This window comes from Taurulus bubalis, assembly GCF_910589615.1.
Source record: "Taurulus bubalis genome assembly, chromosome: 3".
Classification (NCBI taxonomy): Eukaryota; Metazoa; Chordata; class Actinopteri; order Perciformes; family Cottidae; genus Taurulus; species Taurulus bubalis.
The window spans coordinates 30,071,547-30,096,460 of NC_136591.1; the positions used below are offsets into that span (position 1 = coordinate 30,071,547).

The following is a 24,914-nucleotide window of genomic DNA, read 5'->3' on the forward strand; positions in this document are numbered from 1 at the left end:
TGTATCACTGTTGTGAATTTAAAATGAGGTTTGTAGAGCCAAATTGTTGCCAAGATCAGCAAACTAAAAACCGAAAGAGGTTTATTTGTGAGTTCCAAGGAGTCATCAAGACATCACGACAAGGAAATGTGTGTTATGCTGCGAGTTATTGTCATAGCAAACATTCTCGTGGTACAAGTCACATGCTGACAATAAAGTGTGGACAAAATAACAAGAACACCTTATAATATAAATCTAAAAAATATCCCTTCAATAAATTCTACGCTTGTGAAGTTTCATACAGTGTTGATGAAACTGTGCTCTGATTGGTTTGCTGATTAAAGGAATGCTTAACCCACAAAATAAATATTTGTACATAAATTAATCACTCTCGCATGCGTCCGCGGTGAACAGAGAATGAAAAATCAGAAGAGTCTTAATGAATTGAAGTAAACAGGGGCCGCTTTTAACAGCAGTGAATCTATATCATCACATCTGTTAACAGAGTCACAGAACTCACAGGATAATCCTCCTAAAGGTCTCATATATCCAGTCGTATACTCACTACTTCCCAAACATGCACCTTCGCCTTCACCTTACTATTTAAAACCCTAAACAGTCTCACGCTTGCACTGGTACTCTACTTGTCCATGTGAGTCGCGACGAGTCTCAAGTGTTTCAAATAGTAAGGTTTTGGCTAAGATGCATGTGAGAAAAACTGCTATCTTGAAGAATTTACACGAGGTGTGTAATTGATCTGTATTTTGTGGGTGAAGTATTTCATTTATTTTTAGGTCAATATATTGCAATGAGGTGTAGGGCTCTGATGGATGATTAGTCAATGAGCAGAACATGTACTATATTTCAAGTAGAAATTCCAACAATTCTTAAGTTACCAGCTTCTCTTGTAATATTAAACTGCGTATATTTGGGTTTTGAAATATTGGTCAGACAAAACAAGACATTTTAAGACTTCCCATTAGGCTTTCGGTAATTGTGATTGTGTTTTTTTCTGTATTCTCTGACATCTATAGACCAAATTACAACTATAATTGACAGATTAATCCATGAAAATAATTGTTAATTGCAAGCCTAAATTTAGTCCAACCTCTAAATCCAGAATTCTTAGCAAACAGTTGTTTAATTATCACATACTGTGTGCGACAGTGATGTCAGAAATGGTCTTGTATTGATACTTATGCATCTGAATATCACTTTGTATTTATATCCCTTTCCTGCCGAGGTGAAAGAGGATTTACATGAGATGGAATCCTTCCACAGGAGGGAGTCATGGTGCAGCAGCAGCTCACTGATTTACATCGTCAACCTTTTTGTTAAGTTTCCTTCACACAGCAGAAAGTATTTACACTTCAAACACATCAACACAGAGAAACTAGATGAACAGCTACCGCCCACCTCTTCTTTCTTTTCCCCCTGCATAATGCCTGCTCAACATGCACACATTTAGCATTCAAGGACAATAACTGACCTAGGAATGGATTTTGCTTTTTTGAGGATTTTCAAAGCACAACCAATAACGTGACCTCACAATGGAGAAGGTGACAACGCAGCTTGGCTTTGATGGATGCCATGAGATGAGTTTGATCTGGATGTGCGTGAATCTTGTTCACTGCTGCCATAAACAATAATCAAGCATTTGTATTCTTAACATTTTGTTTTAGTTCTTATTCCTACATCTGTTTGCACTGAAATGTTTCTGATCTTACTTCAACTGCTTGAAAGTAGTTTTAACAGTTAAATACTGTAAAGCGTGTGTGTCCTCTTAGCATCTTAGTATGTTTACCGAGTGTCTTTCCAGGAAGTCAATAAGTCATAACTTTATGTGGATGCTCTTGTAGTCTTAACCAGCTGGCTTACATCTTTCTGTAAAGTAATTAAAACAAGAAACCCCTTTTCCTTAAACAGGTTGCAGGAAGTTTTCCCAGCTAAATGTCTGCAGGAGAACACAGATGTATTGTCCATGTAAACAGATAACCAGGTGTTTTTATTGTGTTTTATTTTAGTCAAAGCTTTATACATTCTCTGCTCAACCCACTGCAATGCACACGTTTGCTCAAAAATGTACATACTTCATTGGCACAATACGTCATTGAATTAATGATTCTATCCCCGAAGTGGCAATAAGTCTTTTCACAAGCCATCTCCTGCAGCGCAGTGTCAGCGGGGCGAGAAAACAAACCATCCACATCACAGCACTCTGCTCAGTTAGCGAGTCCGACCATCCTGCTGCTTAAGTCCCACAGTTTCTTGGCTGCCTGGTCGTCTGTGGCCTTGGCCATCAGCTCCTCCTCCTCACAGTTAGCGAAACACTTCCCCGACACTCCCTCCACCTCAGGGGAGCAGGCCAGATAGAGAGGAGTCTGGGCGCCCACCAATGGACTCTTGAAAAAGACCAGCGAGGCGAGGTAGAACAGCGGCTTTGCCAGGAGAGGGATTTGAACGTGCCGGCCCAGTCTGGTCCTCACGATGCCCGGGGTGAGAGCGTTGACCGTGACCCCCGTGCCCTCCAGCTTGCGAGCCAGTTCGAGCGTGAACAGCAAGTTGGCCAACTTACTCTGACTGTAGCAGAAGGCCTTGTCGTATTTACTTTCGCTATTCAGGTCGTCGAAGTTGATGTGGCCGTACTTGTAGAGCTTTGAGGAAACCACGACGATACGGCTGGGAGCCGAGGCCTTCAGGAGGTCCAGCAGCAGGTGAGTGAGGAGGAAGTGACCCAGGTGATTCACGCCGAGCTGCGTTTCAAAACCGTCCTCCGTCTTTGTGTAGGGACACTGGTAGAGTCCTGCATTGTTGATGAGCACGTCAATCCTGGATTCCTCCTAAAAGGGTCAGAGACATTTTAAGCATCTAGATTTGAGGAAATCATAGAATAAAATACCTTTCCATATCAAGTAAAGGACATTTAAATTTTTATAAATTAATATAAAAAAGTAGTGATCGCCGTAATTAACGGACTATATATTCTACATGTGTCTTCCAAGCACTGAACAAACACAGGCTTACCAGACAAACCTTTGCATGTGCACTTGCCTTTATTAAACCATGACTTCCTTTAGAACTTCAACACAGAGATGGCTTCAACCGTGAGACAAATGAAAGAGTCCCAGTTCTCTAAAGATTCTGTAAAGACGTCATGTTATTTCCTAGGTTCCAGGTATTTATAGAGTTTGTAAAGAATCGACCAAAGGTTCTTCAATAAAGGGCACTTCGAACTTTTGACAGTGTGTTTCTGTGTAAGTGACATTAGATGCTTGTAGGTATGGTATCGGATAATATGCTATAATAGCAGCATAACTCTAATTTAAAGAGCTGAATGCAACTATTGTGATCATTGATTAAATTGTTCAAGACATGTTTAATCAAATATTTGATGGTTCTTTTGTTTCACAATATAGTGGATTGAGAGGTTGGACAAAACAAGACATTTGAAGACGTTACAATGGGCTTGAGAACACTTTTGTGTGTTTTATTGACAAAATTGATGGATAGTTTGTTGCAGCCACATCCATTCATTTTTGTCATCTGACTTGTACTAAATGAAGCATCAAAAGGATGTTTGCCTCAGCTTAACTGACTGAAAGTGCATCTTGACTACATCTCAAAAAAAAAAAAGTCCAGGCAAGGTGATCAACAGACCTGTGGCAGGATTTAGCTGGTAGATCTGTCAGATTCTCATCCTTATTATTTAATAGGTGATCACACTGATATCTCGTTAACAGTGGCTTGAGGGTCACTGAAGTTCAGCAACATGGACAGCCCCCGTGCAGTTAAAGTACACGTAAAGCTTTGTATTGGACCTGACAATGGCAGGAAAGAACCAGACAGTCGGTCACAAACTGTCCAGTCAGCTGGAAAAAAAAAATGACTTCTCCAATCTAACGTCTCAATGTACCTTTTGGATTTCCTCACAGAATGTTCGGACTGATCTGAGAGAAGCGAGGTCCAGGTGTTTGACGACCAGCTCCCCCTGCTCCGGTCCCGCGTGTCTCTGGATGTCCTTCGCCGCCTCCTCGGCGCTGCGCTGGTCCCGACAGGCCATGATGACCCGGGCACGGAGCTTCAGCAGCTCCCCGGCCAGGGCCTTCCCTATCCCGCAGTTGGCCCCGGTCACGATGACCGTCTTCCCTCGCATCGTGTCGGCTGGATACCGGAGGAGCTGTGCAGCTTTCTGTCGCGGGAACAAACGGCGCACGAGGAGAAGGACGCCGCCGCCGACGACAGCGGCTACGATCACCGCAGCGGCCATAAGAGCGGCGGGCGGCAATACGGACCTCTCGGTGTGTTATGTGTTAAAGGGTTACGGAAGTACCCCGGAAATGCTCCACACGCTGATGTGCGATGTGTCATTATGTATTGTGAGTATTGTATCGTAATACAACCCGTTTGCTTGACCAACATATGACGTTTCACAAGTTCATGAGAACACAAGCACAGACAAGAACGCGTACTGAGAAACGGCCAACGGCAACCGCTTTTGACTGAAAGTCACCCGCTAACACGGTCGCCTGATAAACCGAAACACCTGAGTCTACTTCCGGGGTATTTCGGAACTCTATTACACGTTATAGAAAATATAGCGTTACACTTGTTTCAACACTTTATGCTAAAATCGAGAAGATTTAAATGATCATCTTTCTCTCCAGAATGTATTTTATTATCCAGTTTAGTTCACCCGTCCATACAGTACGTCACAGTCTGTATTACGTACTTTGAACACAAGATGGCGCTGAATGAACATAAGCAGGGCAGCAAAGTGGTGCAACGGGCTATTTGACCCTCAACCGTCTCAAGCCGAGCCACCTGATATATTTCATATTGTTTGTTGAATTATAAAGTCAGCGGCTGTGCTCATATAGCCTATTTTGTTTCACTCATGCCACGTTCAAGTAATAGTGGTGTTTTTCAATTAAAACCATTAATTCACTCAGTTAATGCAGATTCACTCTTCTCTAATTCTCTATAGTGTAAAGCCTCCTGGTCAAATGAGACTGTAAACTTGAACTGGGTGTAGCAAGGCACCAGCTGATGGGATCCTAATTACTAATAAGTGGCCCCTGGGCCCTTGACAATACTGCTGTTATATTTGTGTGCCTTATTTTATATATTTTTTATTATACTATTAGCATTTATAGCAATGCTTTTTTTGTATTCTTAATTCTAATTATATTTTAACTGTAACTGTCTGTTATTTGTGCATATGACAATACAAATATCTTGATTCTTGAATCTTGAATTGTTCCTCTCTTTTTGGTGACTCCATGGGTGAGGGGCTCTTGGCGTGTGGCATATGTTTGCTGACACTATCTTCCTCTTTGTATTGGCTTTGTTCTATGCATTGCATCTGTCATGGTTTTGAGTTAATGAATCCACTCTTTATTGTGACAGCACAATAGAGATACCAAGTGAGACCAAACTTCTTTCCTTGTTGAGTTGCTGGCTGGTGGATTTCTGCTGCATATAAGTTATTTGATCAAATATCATATATCTATATATCTCAGGCAATGGTAGTTTAGCAACCACAAATTAGCTGTTTCCTTACATCAACAGTCTTGAATTGCTTTCGGTCTTAATAAGTATTTCCATTCATCTTTTTTTACATCCTACTCTTTATCTCCAATCTCCTCTGTGAATCCATTAGTGCAGGATATGGCACTACCAAATATGCACGAGGCCATTAGGAGTTATTATCAACAGCGTATCATTCATAACTGAGTCATAGTGTATTTCTGAGAGATTTATTGTCCTAACACGTTACTCTCACGTGTCTCCAGAGCAGAGCAACATTGAGAGGCTGTCCACCAGTTAGTTCACTTCCTCTTCTCTTGCTGTGTTTCCAGTTGGGTAACACCTCCCGTTTATTTCAAGGCTTGCTTCAGTTCCTGTTACTTGATGGCTAAAATACAGTTATTGGAGAAAGCCGTTGCTGTGTTACAGTCGCTGGTGTAATGGCGGTTTTAATGATTTCATCTTTCACCTCTGAATATCACACAGCTCAAAGAGTATTTTAAAAGTTGTCTTTCTTTCTGGTAATTGGATGAAAGAAATGTCTTTATTTCTAACTCTATTCATCCTGGCTGCAACCCCCTCCATTTGTAAAGGTAAGTGAGCCTCTTATATCTTGTGTTTGACTGGCCAGAGACGGTTCTGTGATTTATGGGAAATGTATTGTTTTGGTTTCGTGTTCACTGAGGTTAACATGTGTTTATAAACAATAAAGTGTTAGACTATATTTTTGCTGAAGTTATATAATGTAATTCCTTTCATCCATTCAACATTTCACATCATAATTACTATTATGCTTATTATTTACAGTTACACATGGGCCCTGCAGTCTGAGACTACAAACTGTTCATGTATGTCATCAGCTGAATTCAAAACTGTAAATACTATTTTACCGCGCATGTGATAATTCTTATTCAAGAATATATTATTTATAATAATCCCAAATCCAACATGGTATTGAGAAATATTTATATCACATTATAGTACTCTTACTGTGATATTAACAAAGGCATGGCCCTAACAGACTATTTATACCAATTGTTTCAAATGTCTGAAAACTATATTAGATATGAACATAAAGTAACATAGTCCAACAAAGTTGGTTGACAAAGTAGGATTAAGTACTCTACTTAGTACAATGTTTAGGTACGTGTACTTTACCTGAGCATTTCCATGTAATGCCTCTTTATACTTTTACTCCATTTATGAGGGTAATGGTTTAGTTTTTATTCTCACTACATGTATTTGACAGATGTAGTTACCTTGCAGATTCAGATTAATATTTCAAAATTTAATAAAAAAATTAATTATGATGTACTTCATCAACCAGGAAGATTTTACAAATGCTCAAATTAGCATCTGCTCTTTTACCAGCAGTACAAATATTTATTAAACAGGGGAATTGTTACTACACATAAATGCATCATAACAAAATATACATCATTCTGAAATGGTTCATTCTGCATAATGAGTGCTTCTTTTTACATTCACAAATCATTTAAGTTAAAACACATTTTGAAACAAAGTCAAAAGAGTCTTGTGAAATATCTGAGAGTCAAATTACTCTCCTGAGTATGAAAAGCAAAACAACAACATTACCAACTGCTTATCACCTACTTGGCTTTCGGACCCCCTTCTTGGCTTCATGGCTTTTTTCTGTAATTAAGTATCTTGCGATGCCAATGTTTTTAAAATGCAATTTGAAGTCTTCCAATTGCTCTTTCAAATGGAAAGCTTTCCGCCTGCAACAATTTGTGAAGCAGCAACGGGAAGTGTTGCGCCATCAGGGTTAGTGACCAACCAACCGACGACTCTAACTCCTTGTTGGATTGAAAAAGAGTGGTATGCATGTCGATTTTGAGACTTGCCTCCACTTTAGTGTTTGATTGATCAGTTTCTAATATCGCATGGATGGCCCGCAATGTCGTTTAAGTGCAAAATCAGTTCACCAACTTCACCAGCACCTCTCAAACGAATCAAATGAGCTATTTCCACCTGATTCCAGTCTCTATGCTAAGATAACCTGCCAAACAGACATGAGTGATATCAATCTTCTCATCTTACTCTCAGCGAGACAACAACCAAGTTTATTTCCTAAAGTGTCAAACTAGAATATATTATTAGCATTTTAAAATATTAACACTAACGTTACTGTTTCCTGCAGGCCAGCCTAAGAAAACCTGCAAAGTGGTCCCTAAAAATGAATACATTGAAGTGGGATCCGATACCGAGATAGTGTGCCAGACTTCATGTATCCCTGGCAAAATCTATTGGACACTGAACAAAAGACGTATAGATGAAAGCCAGTCGAGCAACTCCTCACATGCGGTCCTGTCCCTTAGGAACTTCACCCTTCAAAACGCGACCCTGCAGTGCCTCAATGCAGATACTCTGCAGGCCCTCGGAGGCACCATCATCAGAACATACTGTAAGAATTGTACTTCTGCTTCTTATACACACTTGAAATGGCTGTAAATGCTTGCAATAACATTAAATGCAACGCAATAACGTTGGTGATTTGTTTTTTCACAGCAAAACCCAGCAATATATCATGTATCTTGCATCATAAAAATCAGTTCAAGGACTCTTCCCCAGACCTGTTCACATGCAACTGGGAGCATCGGATTAAGCCTTCACCAGATATAAACTACACTGTATTGTGGGTATCGCGTTTTCCTCATTTTGTGTGAGAACTAATGCAGGACCAATTATTTGGCTCGTTGATTTGTGTACTTAATATAAAACGTGTGTCTTTCAGTGCCTCTTTGTCACACGAGTCCCAGCAGGAGATCTGCGAATCACATGTAACAAACTGCACAACCACGTCTGAAAGAATAAGTCTATTTGATAATATCACTATTACTGTGCGAGCTAAAGCTGCTGCTTGGGAAGCTGAGTCGGACCCTCGTGAATTTTGCCCAGACCACATATGTAAGTAACATATACAATATATTCAAGAATGCCATCTTTGTGTTTTACCATCGCACCTTTCTGCATTTTAATGAGCTCTCGGATCCATTTTCCCTCAGTGAAAATTATCCGTCCGAAGTTAACTGTAAAAACCTTGTCTGATCACGTGTTGGTGAGTGTCAGTGCGAGGAGCCGAGCAGCTTTTTTAACACAGTGCCACTGTGAAGTCAAATACAGCAAGGTATGTCCCTCTTTGATCGCCTCAGAATCAGAATCAGAAACCGTTTATTTGCCAGGAATGTTTACTCAAACGAGGAATTTTTCTAGGCGGAAGGTGCATCCATTAGACATGAGACGTTAGACGAGACAGACAACAATCAACAATCAACGACAACAACAACAACAACAGTGCAGTGATATTTAAATCAAGTATAAAATAAAGATCATCTAAGTGCAGCATTTGAAGCATTCCTCATAACAGTCAATGACATTGATCACAAATCAGAACACGACTAACAACAGTTGAACCAAAGATATTACAGAAATGAATCAGCACACTAACTGAATTGAACTGGATTTAGAGTATCGACTAATCTGTAAATTCTCCGCCATGACTGGAAGAAACAGATTATCACACAATAAAACAGAAATCAATCTAATAAAGTATAGTAATAAAGGTTGCAACATAATAATTAGAAATGTATTTAAAACAAATGTGTGTTTAACAAGAAAGAAGGAAATACAAACTTTGTCAAATTGCATTGACATCTATAGGATCTTCAATTTTCTATCACCCAAAAAGAAGGCAGAGCCTTAACGTTTTGCAAAGTACCGATGTTAGGGAGTGATTTCTAACACCAACATTTCTTCAGCTGTATTTCTCCCACTGGAAATAAAATGGGGTAAAAAGTAGCACAGCTGGTTTTGAATCTGATGTTGTTGTTTTGGGACTCCTCTTCATGACTAATTGGTGCCGTTTCTGTTGCAGGTTGTTGATGAAGGTCCTGTTTCAGAGGTAAGAGAGAAACGTCTGTGTTCGTTAAAGATCTGTCCCGGTACTATAATAATAACAGACTCAGATTGAACCTTCTGGGACTTCTCGAGAATTTGAATGAATGTTTCTAATAGAAACCTTTCTGTTTTTTTCCAGTGGGTTCATAACAACACTCTAAAGAAAGGTCATGTGAACGAGACCATTGAAGAGTTTGATTCCTGCAGTAACTACACATTTTCAGTCCGCTGTGCTTTAGTCGAGGCGCCCTGGAGCGACTGGAGCGAGAAGGAGACAGTTCTGACCAAACTAAACAGTGAGAGCAATGTCCAAATGTCACCTTTGCACAAATACCGTTCAAATTTCTCTCATTGCTTTTGAGCTCTTGGATTGTATTTGTAGTAACTGTGAACGGCCTGTAGACTATTTGCCCATTCATCACTTTAGTCGTTTGGAGTTTGGAGAAATCTTGCTGCCACTAAGTCAGATATAGTTTCCTGCCACGCAATCAAGCTTTGTTGGTCTTTCTTATCTCAATTATTAGTTCTTTTAAAAAATATATATTTTACTGTGATTCTTATTGTTTTATCGATACGTACAAATAAATTAAACAAGATACAAGCAGAATATCTCAAATGAGATCCATTTTTTGAAGTATGCCCACCACCTGCAAAACAAAACATATCAGTTTGACTGCTTATGTTCATATTAACCTCTGTGTTGTCTTGCGGAAATATTTGGCTTACATGTTCATTCATATTTTTCTATGATGAACTTGGTGGAAAATTCCATTCGTGCAGCTGATGTTGCCTCTTGTACATTGTGTTCACTGGTTTACACATCAACATGGTTTTGTTTCAAATAAGAAAGCCAAACATATTTATTTGAAAACCGATCTGACACATTTGGGTTGCAGGTTGGAACTTGATTGGGAATATTGAAAGAAACACCTCCTCCAAATGTTACGTCTGAGCGTGACTCGCATTTTAGGATTGATAGTTTACAAGTACGTTGTTTTTCTTTGCATAGTGTAACGCTATCGTTATTGGTTGAACCCTGGAAACCGAAAACACCTCTCTATAGTTACCATGAGCTTTATTAATTTTTTGATTTCAGTTACAAGTGTAAACAGTGGCGCTGTTTCCTTTAGTTTAGTTATCATATTGCTGTATCATCATATTTCTGTATGTGTGATTGTTTTGAACATATTTTAACCCTTTACAGAGAGAGATTTCAAGCTGCGCCTGTGGAGAAAGGTGGCTGAACCAGAGGAGAACAGAGCTAGAAAAGTTCATGCCATGTGGACAGTAAGGAAGCCGTTACAGATCCACTTTCCTTCCAAACTCATAATTCAGCTTTATAACCTACATTTCCTCAGAGATATGCTCCTTACAGTACGTATTGATCTAAAGTGCTTCAAACTGTCCACGCAGGAGATTCCTTCTACATGCCGAGGCACATTTACCTACACAGTCAAACAGACTCCCTACAAGGAACACGTGATGGGAGTAAACGATACGGATACTTTATGTGGCAGCTCAACTTGTGCTGTTTATGTGAACCAAGATGCACACAGAATACAACTCACAGTCCTCCATAATGGAGCCCTGCTTGTGGTGGACTCTGTTTATGTCCCAGCCGTTGGAGAGAGTGAGTTTTAATGCTATTGATTTTTGTTTTTTTAATGATGGATCAAATTGCTTCATTTTAATGGAACAATGCTTTGCCCTGATGCATGTTTGTGATTTTGTTCGAGACAATGAGCTTAATTTCACTTGATCTCATTTGGCAGGCCTCCCTCAAGTTACCGACATCCAGACCTCAACACTTGAAGGCGACATTCTGGTCAGCTGGAAAGCTTCAATTGAGCCTGTGACTGGTTACATGATCCACTGGACACACGGTGGGAATCTATACCATTGGAAGGAGAGCAACTACACTCATACAACGCTGTCTGGTAGGTTAGAGAACAGACACTTTATGGTTGTAATATCCAGCTAGCTTTCCTTCAGTAATCCCTGGAGTGAGTCATCATCAAACCCATGCTAATTAACGGGCTAAGACTTCACCTGTTTTACCATCAGATCAATGTGTGTCTTATCTTTCATCGGTGTGGAAAATAATGGATGCACTGGTGGAAACATTCTTTTGAAAGCTGTAATGCATCTTACATTATAAATGTAGAGTTTCCAATAACTGTGACTCACCTCTCACAGGATGGGAAATGATACAGCTGTCGTCTCTGTTACTTCCCTGCTTCATTCTCGAAAATCAAAGCTTCAGAAATCCTCGGTGCCTTTGCGTCGTCGGGTTTGGCGGTGGGGGGTGTAAGCAGTTAGTTAGCAGTTAACACAAAATACATTTGCGACTGATGGGAATGTCATACAAAATGAACACTTTGACCTGATGATGACGCTACATTTAACGTCTGGGTATCACCAAAGTTATTACAATTCAGGATCGTATGATATTAAATGTGTATTGCTGAGCGACCTGCTGCAAATAAATAGAGGTCAGCATATCATCTCCACTACTTGGGCCATACAATCTAAATGTACAGTCATCAGTCTCACCTGTAACAGCAGCTGCTGAAGGCTCTACTCTCATTACACACATTCCACCTTTAATGGCAAAAGTTGTATACTAATGTTGTCTATAAAAGGCAAAAGAATTTACAACCACAAATGTCAACCTTGTGGTGGCAGTCGGGGAAATTCTCGATTCCCAAAGCCAGTTCCCACATTTGAGCTGGTCTTCAGATCCTCTCAGGAACATGAATGTCATTCCAAAATGCCATGACAATACATGTCGTCCAATGTGGTGGACCACCTGACCGGCTGGCATTTTGATGTGTTTTAACAATCATCCATTTTCCCTTTCCTTACAGGCCTCCTGGATAAGCAGCCATACAACATTACAGTGACTCCACTCTTTGATGACAAGACAGGTCAAAGCACAGAAGCCCTTCAGATCTGCTCCAGAGTCGGAGGTGGGTCATTCAGATTTTGTTTATGGTTCTGAAAAAGATTTTTTTTTTTTCATGACTGATTTTCAAACAAACGTGGTACCCACAGATCCGGGAAATGTCATGATCCATGTTCAGTCTAAGGACAAAAGTGCCCTTGTGAGCTGGAATGTGACCTCCCAGGGCGCATGCAGTGGTGCGGTGGTCGCCTACACCGTCTTCTACAGGATACAGAAAGGACCACAGCTCAGTAAGGCCGCCTCAGACTAGTTTGAAGTGAGTTGTCGATGTCCTCTTGTTGTTCCTCCTATGACATTGCTGTCATTGTTTTCCTCTAGATGTTACTGTAAATGGCACAGAGCAGTTCATCTCTCTGAAAGATCTGATTCCTGACACCCAGTACAGCGTCCATGTCAACGCCACAGCTCTCACTGGAACTACCCAAAGCCGTGAGACGCTCTTTAAAACCAAAAGGTTTGGTGAGTGCTCTGTCAGGTCTAAGACACACATATTACACACATTTGACCCCTAGTTCTATGAGCACAGCTGCTGGATGTGCTGATGAATTGCACTTTGGTGGAGTGACAGTGTGTGGACTTGAACCCCTTTTTTTCATGAGCTCAACTGTAGCCATCTAACAGGAATCTGGAGCAAACAATGTACAACAATTATATTTCAGACAGTTGTTACCCAACAGACCCTCTGTTGGGTAATAGGTGTAGAGCAGCACAGGCCAACACTGGCACCAACCGAACATAACAGTGAAAATGTCCCAATCCTTAACATGTCCATGAACGAGAAGGCTCCACCGCCTAATAGAACTGTCCTGTCCAGAAAAATAAGCCCTCAGAAATGGAGAAATTTGGGCACGATGGCATCACTTGTGATGAAGCAATTGCCGATTCTAGCCGGGGGAATGTTTCCCCATTTACCATCGTCCTGTACTGTCACCTGTGGCTATACAGTAGCTGCTATCCTGGACATGTTACACAGTCTTGCTTGGATGCAATAAGGGTATGAAGAGATGAAGCCTGTGTGAAATAGAAGTGTTGTTTTAAAGGTTGTTAACCAGTATGACATCACATGAATCAAATATGTGTGTTAGTTGCTCAAAATTATCATGAATCATCACGTCTGATGCAGTAATACACTGCATGCTATACATAGAGTTCTAGAGAAGAGAGTCATTTGTCATTTTTCGTGTGCAATAAACTAACATGCAACATGATTTATTCTCTCCTCCGTAGATCCGGAGCTCATCACAGTAGTCAGTGTCTGCGGAAGCATCGTTATACTTCTTGTGTTATCCCTTGGATTATGCTGTGCTGTTCAGTGAGTTTCCATTTTTTATTGTCACTGATGATGTGATCTGGATTGATTTCAAAAGAATAAGCTGAACCAAGAATATTTCCATGTCAACAGTACTACATTTTGTGTAGTACAGGGAATAAGCATTGAAATATGACCACAAAATATTGAGTCCTAATGCTGCGTTTAATCTGCTTTTTAGATGGAAGAAATTCAAGGAGAAGCCAGTGCCGAACCCCGGTCTCAGTTCTCTGGCGTTGTGGCCGGCATCGAGTCATCAAGAGGTAAACTCCGCGAGGAGGGAATTACACCCATTTCAAAGTGGGTGAGGGAGTGAGACGACTCGATTCTAGATCATTTGTGGTTCGGGAAAACGCAAATATGAATTACAGTGGAGATTTTGACCAGACAGCAAACAAGTAAAGTCTGCTCAGATGATATTGTCTGTAAATTAAGATTTTATATTGATTAATTAAAACAGGTATTTGATGGACATTTTAGAAGGAAAAATATGAATTGACAAAATTGACAAAATTATTTAAATAATTATTAGCTGCAGCTCGACATCAAATTGCATTTAGGTATATGTCACATTATAAATATATTTAGTCTTAAAATACAGGAATCAGCCTTCGTATTTACAAGTGTTGTTCTTTAAGAACAACACTTGTAAATACGAAGGCTATAAACTCTCAGAAAAAGTCAGAGAAAAATGTGTTATAAATTATACATTTTAATTTTAATCCGCAATATTTTCACAGACATTTTATTGCATATTTGTGTTGGATGGCATATGCAAGAGGTTTTCTTTTAAGAAATAATAACACAAATAAAACATAATGAGGACATGACCTCAGTGTTCTCAAAGGGGACGGCAGCCATAATGTCCAATCAGTACTGATGGCAGTATACAATGTAATTACCACCAACAAAATGACACCAGCTAATTTCACGTTGCAGTCACTTTTCTCTGGTTTTCATAGTGAAGTCTTTGATTAGAGCGAACACCTGCTCAGATGGTTTTAGGTATTATCTCCTGAATAATCCACCTCCTGTGTGTGCTCATGTGGATGTGTCCACAGGGAACGTGTCCCTTCCAGCCATTCAGCAATCCTTCAGAGAGCCTCTGTGACAGGGTTTACACGGGAGAAACCCAGCAAGCGCCCACCTCTCCACTCGCTCCAGGCTGTGATGGCAACTCAGCCAGTGTCCAGACGGAGGAGTACATCGACCCAGCCACGTTCTCGGTGCCAGAAGACTCGGTCGAACCTGCAGAGACATGGCATCCATCTTCTCCTGATGACTCCACGGCCCTGCTTCCTTCAGAGAACAGCCCGTATCGAAGCCAGACTTCTGCGGAAAGCTCGGCCTCGAGGTCCAGTAAACAATGTAAGCGTGTTCCAGTGAAACAGACAGAGAAGATAACACCGGTGATCGTTTACGTCACTTTGGACATGTTGGAACAACACCAGGGCAGGGGAGGGAAATGAAAACAAGACAATATCAAAAATCCAAAAGCAAAAGTCGAGCTAATGAGCTCCAAATAAAGCAGACGTGGTTTAATTAATTTTTAATTTTGCCAAAGACGTCCGTGGTTGATGACATTTTCCTGCCTGGCAATCTGGAGTGAAAGCAACTCTTATGTCAGACTTCATAACCCAGGTCAAGAATGCTATGTTTTTATGTAAATAAAAGTACATTATGCTACTGTCTACCCTTTATTTTTCCTAACATGTAATATGTATAGCTAAATAATGTGTGTAGCTGCTTTATTGAGTCAACCGGATGTCTTTTGCAGAGATAATTATAAAGAGATAACTATATATCCCTCTAGCAACATTGTTTGATCTGAAATAATGCAAAGTCAATGAAAGGGATTTATTTTTTTCTTCAGTAGTGACAGCACACCATAATGTGGACCATTCAGAACTCTTAATGTAAATAACATTCATTTTATAAAGCAATTGGGGCACATATTATGCGGTGGAAATGATGTAACAAATATATAGCCTACATGTACAGACTGTATACTATTATATTACAAAGCACAGGTTTGTCCAGTAATAGCAGGCAGAGGATTTTTGTAAATGCTGAGAATGTGTATATTTTGTAAAAGTCATATTATTACCTATAACAACAATTCATTTTAACATGTTTCCTGTTTGTTATCACTGATACATGCTCTTGTTAAAATAGTAGCAAACTGCTTGCTTGACACTGTAAAGATGTTACTTGTTGCAATTTTCCTGTACAATTTGGCATCAAATTTGAACAATGACATGCACTTTACATAAGCTGCTTAATTGTATAGCATTTATTGTTTCACAGCTATTTTTAAATATGCATGAGATCGTATAGTCTTTGTTGTATAAAATGGAGCACAAAAGGCTTCAGAACTGCACTTTTTACAGACTAATGTATTACTATCACATATCAACAATAATGTTCATATATTACATTATGTGTTCATATATTACACATGTGTCAAACTGTATAAATTATCTACTGACATTGCAAGATGTAATACATATTCATAAAGTAAACGAGTTTGAAAACTGGCATTATTTTTATTGAACATGCAACAATAACAAACATAACCAGGGTTTTCTAAATAAAATATTGAGATGGGCAAGACATTAAACAAAGTATATACATTTTGTATTTTACAAGCTTTTATTTTCGTACAAATATGTTTAATGTGCTGCTTGTAATCAATTTGAAAGATAAAGGATGATACGTCTTGTGATTAGAATATACATTTATGAATGGGCTAACAATAAAATATGATTAGTGATACAGTCTACTAGGCTTTAACAGAATACTAATTGGCACAATAACAGTAGTCTACATGTTAATAAAGAAGAGGCATATTTGTGTCAATATGTTAATTGATAGACGCAGGCCAAATGACAAGAACTTGCCAACACGTGTGAGTGGTTCACAAAAACATACATCAATCTAGGGCTGCAACTAACGATTATTTTAATAATCGATTAATCGGTTGATTATTTTTTCGATTAATCGATGAATCGGATAAAAAATTTTTAAAAAAAGCGTTCATTCCAACCCTTTATTCAAAAACAGAAGTGACAGTGCAAAACATCTTCAGAAAGTGCACAAACAGGTTGCACCTTGAACATCCCTGAGCTGTTAATCAAAACAACAAAATGGACTAACACTAAAAACATGCTTTATCAATATGTATGAAATACTGGGACAGAGGGAAGCTGTACTCCTCCATATAGAGCGTCCTCTTCTTTAAACTCTTTCATTCTGGGTCTCTTAAGACCACGACGTCACGTTGTTGGCTAAGCCCAACGACGTGATTTGCTTCATTCTACTTTGAGTAAAAAAAACAAAAAACCTGCTGCCAGATCCGCCGGTGTGCCGGTTTAACGTTAACGAGTGACAGCGTGAACTGAACCAGACCGGGGGGTGACTGATAATATAAATCCTTATATTCTGCAGATATTCTCCATTACTCTTCATGCCTATAAAAGTTCAGGTCAGCGAGGTCAGTATAACACAGCTATGCAGCTGGAGTTGGTTGTGTCTATGAAAGGTCCAGTTCTCAAGGGAAGTCAGTCACACGCCTGCGCACTTCAACACTCACAACTGTTTATCAGTATGTTGACATTAGTGAAGCAGACGGGTCGTTGCACGGTCCAGTCTTGTGAGAAAAAATGAGAACACGGGATTCTCCTCCTCTTGACAGGATAGAGCCAATCAGATGTTAGGACGAGGCGAGACGAACCTGTGACGATGACCTGTGTATGAAAGGCCTCACTTCCGTTTGGGGGGCAGTTGTTCTTGACCCAACCTGCGTGTTGGCTGTACCACTCACTGCTTTTGCAATTGCAGCGCTGACTACTTTGCTTGTGATCATTTAGTAAATAAATATAGAGAACGAGAGAAGTTGTTGAACTGAGTTCTTCTGGAGGCTACACCAGGCATCCAACAATTAGCACGCATTAACAGTGACGGCATGTTCCATCACGTTACTTTTTTTTACAAGCAAGACTGAACTGTAACGGAACATAACGTAACTTTAACGACAATACACAACCCAAACACGTTAGCTAACGCGATAGCAAGCTGACTAGCTTCCATTAAAAACAAGTTTGAGGAACATGAAGACGCTGATTGGCCAAGACTCGTCAAAGATCTTCTATTTTTGAGATGATCACGACCTCAGCTTTTCTCGTGTCTCACTCCAATCTCAGAAACGCTGGCCGGCCAGTTGCTCTGCGCCGCTCTTTTTTTTTTCTCCGCGACTTATTGCCCGGCGTAATAATCGCGCGACACAACGAATCGATAATGAAATTCGTTGCCAACACTTTTGATAATCGATTTTTATCGATTTTATCGATTCGTTGTTGCAGCCCTACATCAATCTTCTTCTTATGTATTTATTTGTGTGTGAAAAAGACTACGGAGGGTCGATGGACAATTAAAAAACATGCTTTATGATTTCTGTACTGTTATGATTTGTGTAATGTCTCGTATGGGCCAGCAGGTGGCAGTGTGGCGCGCGGTGTCGTCTGAACTACAGACATTAACCAGTAGTAGAAGGCTCGTTTGGTGACTGGAGGGACGTTATGCTAGCTAATTGCTAACTATCTGGATTTCAGGAAAACAGACTAAAAAGATGACATCATTTTGAGGATGCTAATCATCCGCGAGTCGCAATAACCTATGTTTCGTGTAATTACCTGCCGGCCCGTCATACAGTTGACTGCAGGCGTAAAGTTGTTGGATGGTTCTCCTGAATCAGTACCTGAAGGGCCCTTAGTCCGCGGTGCTTGGGTGAACGACAACCGGGGATCACCGCCTTTTGAGAGCGGGAGCATCGAGGCTTTAGTTGCTACCAAGGACTCAGTGCAGCAAAGCCTCTTCTGAACATGTCACACACCGGACCCCCTCCTCGATGGCGGAATTGTCCCAGAAGAGGACAACCTGTGGCAGGTGAGAGGAGACAACACAACGTTAGATAAGCAGTTTAATGTACGTAACGTTGGTGCTATTGCTACAAGCTACGCAATTTAAAACATGCTGGTTGAACCTCGCCATGCCTTTCCTGATACGTTATGATCAGCTTTTTAAATCCCCAAACGTCATAATACAACAAACAGCACTTCAACAGTTATGTCTGTCTAGTTTCAGTCGTGCATAAATGGCAAAGCTAGCATCACAACATAGTGACGTTGGCGAGCAATGCAGTCCAAATAAATACTTTTTACATTTAAATTAAGCGATAGTTGGTATGAACTGGGATGCCGACCTCACCGGAGAACATTCATTCACCATAGAAGCTGAGATATTGTTTGAATTATAGGTGCATCGTATTGTTGTAGCGAGACCAACTTAGTTAGCTACATTTTTAAATGGAGTTTGGTTTGACCCTCTTTTCCGGCGCGCTTTGTTTAGCTAACTTGGCACCGGGGGCTAACGGGCTGCCAGTGGCCAGCTCCCCGCGAACATGCGTGCTTTTTAGTTAGTTAATAACTCTGATTTAATTCTAAACAACATATGAATTTGTGGGTTGCTTCGACCATTTGTTTCCCACTAGAAACAGTGCATCATAAAAGTGCTACTGAGTCGGCTAACTTTGCTGTTGAAGCATCACGTGTCAAAACAAACCGTGGCTGTAGCATAGTTGTGTATGATGATGATGCTGTGTAGTGGTTATCCATTAATGATAACAAATATTACGTGTGTGCTATTTCAGGGTTGATTTAAGACGACCACAGCTTTTAAACTGCTATATATATATTTATATTTTTTAGATTTGAATTGATATAACTGTGGTAATCTTGGTAATTGTTAACATGCTTTCATAGTTTATTTGACTGAGTATTGGAGGATTCAGTAAATTGATTTAAGGACAAAGAAAAAAGCAAGCATTGGCTGAGCCTGCTAATCAGTGTGTTGGCTATCTGGTGCAATGTTGAGGCCCACTGGTTCATTACTTGTGTTTTCCCTCATAGGTAAATTCCTGCCAATGAAAACGATGTTGGGTTCCAGATATGATGACCAAGTTGCAGAGGAGAACAGGTTTCATCCGAGCATGCTGTCCAACTATTTAAGAAGTCTGAAAGTAAGTAACTCTGTGAAGACTGAAGTTCAGTGTAACACTTTCAAGTGGGAAAAAAAACTAATCCCACCATGTCTTTTTGTTTGTCTTTCTTCAGGTGAAAATGGGTTTGCTGGTGGATTTGACGAACACTACGCGTTTTTATGACCGCACCGACATTGAAAAAGAAAGCATAAAATATGTGAAGCTTCAATGTAAAGGGTACGAGTAAATTCACTATCATCATAATAATAATAGTAGCTATTATAGTTTTTCCAGACTCAAAGCGCAATGAGTTAAACTAATTGTGATTTGTAGTTCATTTAGTGCTAATGTCTTAAAACCGATGGCATTCTTTCTGTTTTAGCCACGGAGAATCCCCTTCCAAAGAGACGACGTCGATGTTCATCCGGCTCTGTGAAAACTTCATCGAGAAGAATCCTGAAGAATTGATAGGTAAGGAAGGCACAGCTTGGCAGGGTTGGGTACTGAAAACCGCTGCCTATACGACCGGTATCTACCGTACCGAAACGCAACGCAGATTTCTGTGCTTCCTTTCGGTACCTGAGCCGATAGAAATACTTTTTTTACACTACTCTGATGAGTCCACCCTGGCAGCAGGTTGTATAGCTACAGTATCTAGCTAACATCAACCTTTTAACAGAGAAAAAGCCAAAAGGTCAAGTTTGGCTGTATTTTCTCCACCAAACCTCGTTGAGGAAACGTCTGTTTTAAACGTTGGAAGCTGGACGAGAAAGCTGCAGAGTTTCTAGAGAGGGAAAAGACTCACGAACTTTAAACTCGCAACTTCCTGCTAGAAACGTCTGTTTCGCTGATGGAAGTCAACGTCAGAGCGGAGAAACCGTAGCTGACCGGCAAGAACACCGGCTGAGAAACGCTCCAAGCCTCGACACAAAGTGACATTATTAGGAGACGTGTTTGTTCCTCGGTTCAGTTGGTGTTTGCCGAATTCAAGAGCAGCACCGTCTGGTTCAGAAAAGCTCTCCCAGTTGATATTAATGATGACGTGTAGTCCAGTAAAGCAGCAGAGTTTGTAGAATCAAACCGTTTCTGAGTTCTGTTGCACGCGGTCCCTATCAGGCCACCTGATGCTTTTTGTCTGTTTTTTAAAAATATATTGTTTATAGTTTGAAGCTGTCATTTGAAGTCAAGTGTTTTGTATTTATTTATTTATATCTATAGTATACTTTAAACAGTTCATATATTGTTCAATTTGAAGAAGAAAAAATTGCCTTGCCAATAAAAAAGTATCGGTTCAGGCACCATTTAGGCACCGGTATCGTTTTAGCACCGGTATCGAAAAAAAAACAAAAAAAACAATACCCATCCCTACAGCTTAACAGTCGGGAGGAAATCGATAACTGATTTTGTGCTTCTTCTATTTTCTCCATTAGTCGGAGATGTTTATCTGACTGTGAATTTCTAGAGATATTCAATAGTAGCAGTATCTTGTACTATGTGTGTGTTGTTGAATCTGAAGTACATGAGAGGAAACAATACTTGTCACTGCACTATTAGATCTATGTTTGCACCTCTTTGATGGTTTGATTGCATTGTTTTTCTGTTTTACCTTTTGTTTATGTAACTTTTTTTTTAGATTTAAAAATAATGAAATGCTCAGTTCCACCCACTTAGAAAATTGACACTGGAGCAGGTTGTTGAATTTCTTTCTTATATAAGGGATGTGCGCATGATGTCAGAAATGAAAGTAAAACTTATTTTTTATTTCTTTGAAACATTAAAATAACTGAAAAATAACTCTTTAACTTAAAAGTAGATTTTTTTAAAAATAAATATTAAGTAATATTTAGTTCAGTACTAGAGTATGCATTTGATGTCCTCACAGACTAAAAGTGAAAATCAGCATTTTTAATTTACAGATATATTTTAAGGATTGCATTAGTGTTCCAAGTTAAACATTCGAAACAAGGAAGGTTTCTTTCCGTGTCTTTGTGTTTTCAACTTATTAAGATTTCCTCAATGTGACTGAAATTCAAGAAGCTTAATTTGTATCACGTCTGCATTCTTTGAACATTTCTGAATACCGTTTCGGGTTTTCTATTGTGTGACCAAAATATTTCTAATTGTAGCCTAAAGGGTTCATTCAAACGCCCGAGTTCACAGTGACCATATTGTATCTGAATAATAGTTTTACTGTGGTGGCTGTGATTTCTGTCAACTTCATTTCTTTAATACCATTTTCTTATTTTTTATTTAGTTACTTGCAAATACTTACTTATCTTAAATGTAAACTATACCCATTTTCAAGATTCAGACATGTTATTTCTATGGTGAAGACAGTCAGAACATTTTCATAAACATAACAACTCTCTCCCAAAAGCCTTTTTAAGTAAAGGTTATTTGTTAAATTAGCTGAGGTTAACTAAAACAGACTTCAAGATTGTCAAGAAAGGCCTATCTTTATTGGCATTTTTCCTGTGATAATAATATAATGATGGATAAAACAGGATTTAGATTTAGTTTGTGAAAAGACGACAATAAACGTTTATTGTAATGTTTATCCATAGAGGGCAGGACTAACTGTGCCGTTGGTTGCATCAATATATGCGTCCAGCAGAGAGCAGCCTTACTCTGTGTTGCAAATGGACAAGAGATGCATGATTTATATTCACATAGTCACACTCTTAAACATCAGACAGCTTCCCAGTACATCCAGTCTTCTGCTGATGGTCACAGAGTAGACCATGGAGCAGCTGGAGGTCAAATGGCCGTCCCATGGTTTGCTCAAACGTCACATGGCATTTGCACATTTCCAAAAGTGCACGGCTCTCTAACCAACATCCTTTTATTAAAAAACAAAAACAAAGACGGTGTCGTGCAAGTCACTATGTTGTTGGTTGTTTTTTGTGTGTGTGGGAGTTTCACCTGAGAAACAATACTCCTCTCCCAGTGAACACTGTGTAGGTGATTTTGAGGTGAAAGGACATCAGTAGGCACCGAGCCTAAACCTTGACTACATGCATTCGGTTCAAAAGGCAAAATTGTGTATGTGGGCAGGTTTTTGGACTGTTGTTTCAACTATATTTAATTATTTACTTCATGGAAACACTGCAGTAAAGGGATGCATATAACACCACTCACCTTATTGATATGTATAAGTGTGTTAATAGTAGTTGTGACATACGTTATATAATGCTGATTACTTAATATTAACAGTCTTCATGCATGTGTGAATGGTTTCCAACACAGCAGAGAGCCACTGACCCTTGGAACGCATTCACATTGCTTAATGCATATGTCTGTATCAGTGTGGAACTCAGATAATAAGTAACATTTAAAGTGTCTTTGAGTATTTAGAGAAGCGCTATATAAAATGAAAGTATTATTAACATATAATTACTACACAGAAACTGAAAAATAGGTTTCAGGTAACTTTTTGTTTTGTTTTTCAGTCAAATGTCTAGCTTGGAATGAACCGTGGTCACAATCAACAAACTAAAGGACCAACATGAGTTGGGCTATACTATAAATTGACTGGGCTTATCTTTTTTATTCAAGTGTGCATTACATATATGCACAATGCATAACAATGGTGTGTCGAGATCTAAATGGCTGAGGGGTGTTGAAGTGGAACACAAGTTGGAGACTTACTTCGCTGGTTTTTGCCTTTTGAGAAAGAGAGCAATGTTCTACTGCGACATGGTGCCTAAAGGCATCCTGGGAGATTCTCATCATGGCCACATGGGTTTAGAAGTGGCACTTTCACAGTATTGACAGCAGGGTGCTCTCCTGTACCTCACTTTGCCATCCTTGAACCCTGTCCAGATCTGTTATTGTCTACTGACTGCTGACTGGATTCCAAATCAAATTACTCAAACATCAGAGAAGAAGAATGTGTGAATGTCATCTCTGCAATGTCCTCCTGTCTTTAGCCAGCTGGTGATTTAGGCGCTGTGGACTCTCTGGTAGACACGTCCAAATTAGACAGTTGGGCTGGTGAATGTGATCCCCATCCTCCGACGTTAGTTCATTTCATCTTCATTAGCTTTGCCAGGCGAACTTCCTTTGCTGGGGAAATATGACAGTCGGATGGTTTTATTTTGTGTAATTTGAACCCTGCGGTGCATCTGCTTGTTTGGAAGAAGGTCACTTTGTTACAGATTTATTATATATATTTCTTTTAGCTGAACATTGAAGTGGGGAACTAAAATATATTTTTTTTGCACCTGGAGGCAGAATTTCTTCACACAAATTTCAGTTTGTGCTTGCAGCTTTACAAACAATTTGGTTAAAAATAAAGAGCGTATTTTCTTTCCCCCATTTCCAGCGCATATTTCATCCACCCTTTACCTCCCTGAATGGTTAATCAATCTCCGGCTCTCTAAGGAGAGAAGGATTTGCTTGTGAGTCCTTTTGAGTTTATAACTCAAAACATGGCTGATGTGAGAGGGGGAACACATTGGATGGGATTGTGCAGATCGTGGAAAAGATGTAGTGTTTCCTGCACATTCTACCAAGACAGTGTTTTTATAATTCCCAAAATGAAATATAAAGAGGGTTTCTTATTTACATTTTTTCTTCTTTTGAAGGAGTTCACTGCACGCATGGCTTCAACCGGACAGGCTTTCTGATGTGTGCTTACCTGGTGGAGAAGATGGACTGGAGGTAAGAGAGCATTTCCCAGTTGTCTTGAGCGACAACACAACCTCTCCCTCCTCCACTAGCTTACATCATCACTGTGGTTTTATAACCTCTCACCCCTGTCAGTCTTTTTTTTTTATCTGATAATCCCGTCTTCCCCTGGTAGTTTCTGTATGTGTGACGCCACGAGAAGTTGCACTGTCGGTTCAAATCAACACGGGCTTCACCAAGAAGCTGGCTGGTTAGCGGTGACCGGGATGTTAAATAATTTACTGCAGCTGAGCAGAGGAGGTTTGAGGATGTGTCTTTAGTCAGAGGTGGAGCAGCAGTCTGAGGAGGCTGAATCCCTGGAAGCTGTCGACATGTGGGCTGAATAAAACCCTCCCCCCGCCCGCTACATCCTGTGTAATGAATATTCTGAGAGCATTTACAGCCCTCATCCAGGGTCACGTGTTGCAACATCATTTTACAATTAAATGATCAATACGGGTACAATGTTTTTTAGGATATGGCTAGTCATGGAAAAAAATAACACTAAACAT

General features: G+C 39.8%; 3 protein-coding genes across 3 annotated transcripts in view; 2 read left to right on the forward strand and 1 right to left on the reverse strand.

Annotated features, from left to right (window-relative positions):
- Positions 1-1,997: 1,997 nt before the first annotated feature.
- On the reverse strand, positions 1,998-4,246 carry rdh14b (retinol dehydrogenase 14b; the record flags this gene model as incomplete). Its single annotated transcript, XM_079216070.1, has 2 exons — positions 1,998-2,819; positions 3,893-4,246. The coding sequence occupies 2 exons, from the start codon at positions 4,244-4,246 to the stop codon at positions 2,202-2,204; spliced, it is 972 nt and encodes a 323-aa protein (XP_079072196.1). The 3' UTR covers positions 1,998-2,201.
- Positions 4,247-6,034: 1,788 nt separating this feature from the next.
- On the forward strand, positions 6,035-16,093 carry LOC306734411 (interleukin-6 receptor subunit beta-like; the record flags this gene model as incomplete). Its single annotated transcript, XM_079215768.1, has 16 exons — positions 6,035-6,098; positions 7,667-7,930; positions 8,035-8,161; positions 8,261-8,433; positions 8,532-8,653; positions 9,401-9,427; positions 9,563-9,719; positions 10,628-10,710; positions 10,837-11,053; positions 11,196-11,360; positions 12,291-12,392; positions 12,478-12,618; positions 12,707-12,847; positions 13,616-13,700; positions 13,879-13,960; positions 14,759-16,093. 16 exons carry the CDS (start codon positions 6,035-6,037, stop codon positions 15,164-15,166), a joined length of 2,358 nt encoding a protein of 785 aa, XP_079071894.1. The 3' UTR covers positions 15,167-16,093.
- A 3,774-nt stretch (positions 16,094-19,867) lies between these two features.
- Positions 19,868-24,914, forward strand: part of rngtt (RNA guanylyltransferase and 5'-phosphatase) — a 79,460-nt gene continuing 74,413 nt past the window's right edge. The window contains exons 1-3 of the mRNA XM_079214616.1: positions 19,868-19,971; positions 20,117-20,205; positions 24,321-24,396. Coding sequence (XP_079070742.1) covers positions 19,874-19,971; positions 20,117-20,205; positions 24,321-24,396 — 263 coding nt within the window. The 5' untranslated portion in view covers positions 19,868-19,873. The remainder of the gene's footprint in view (positions 19,972-20,116; positions 20,206-24,320; positions 24,397-24,914) is intronic.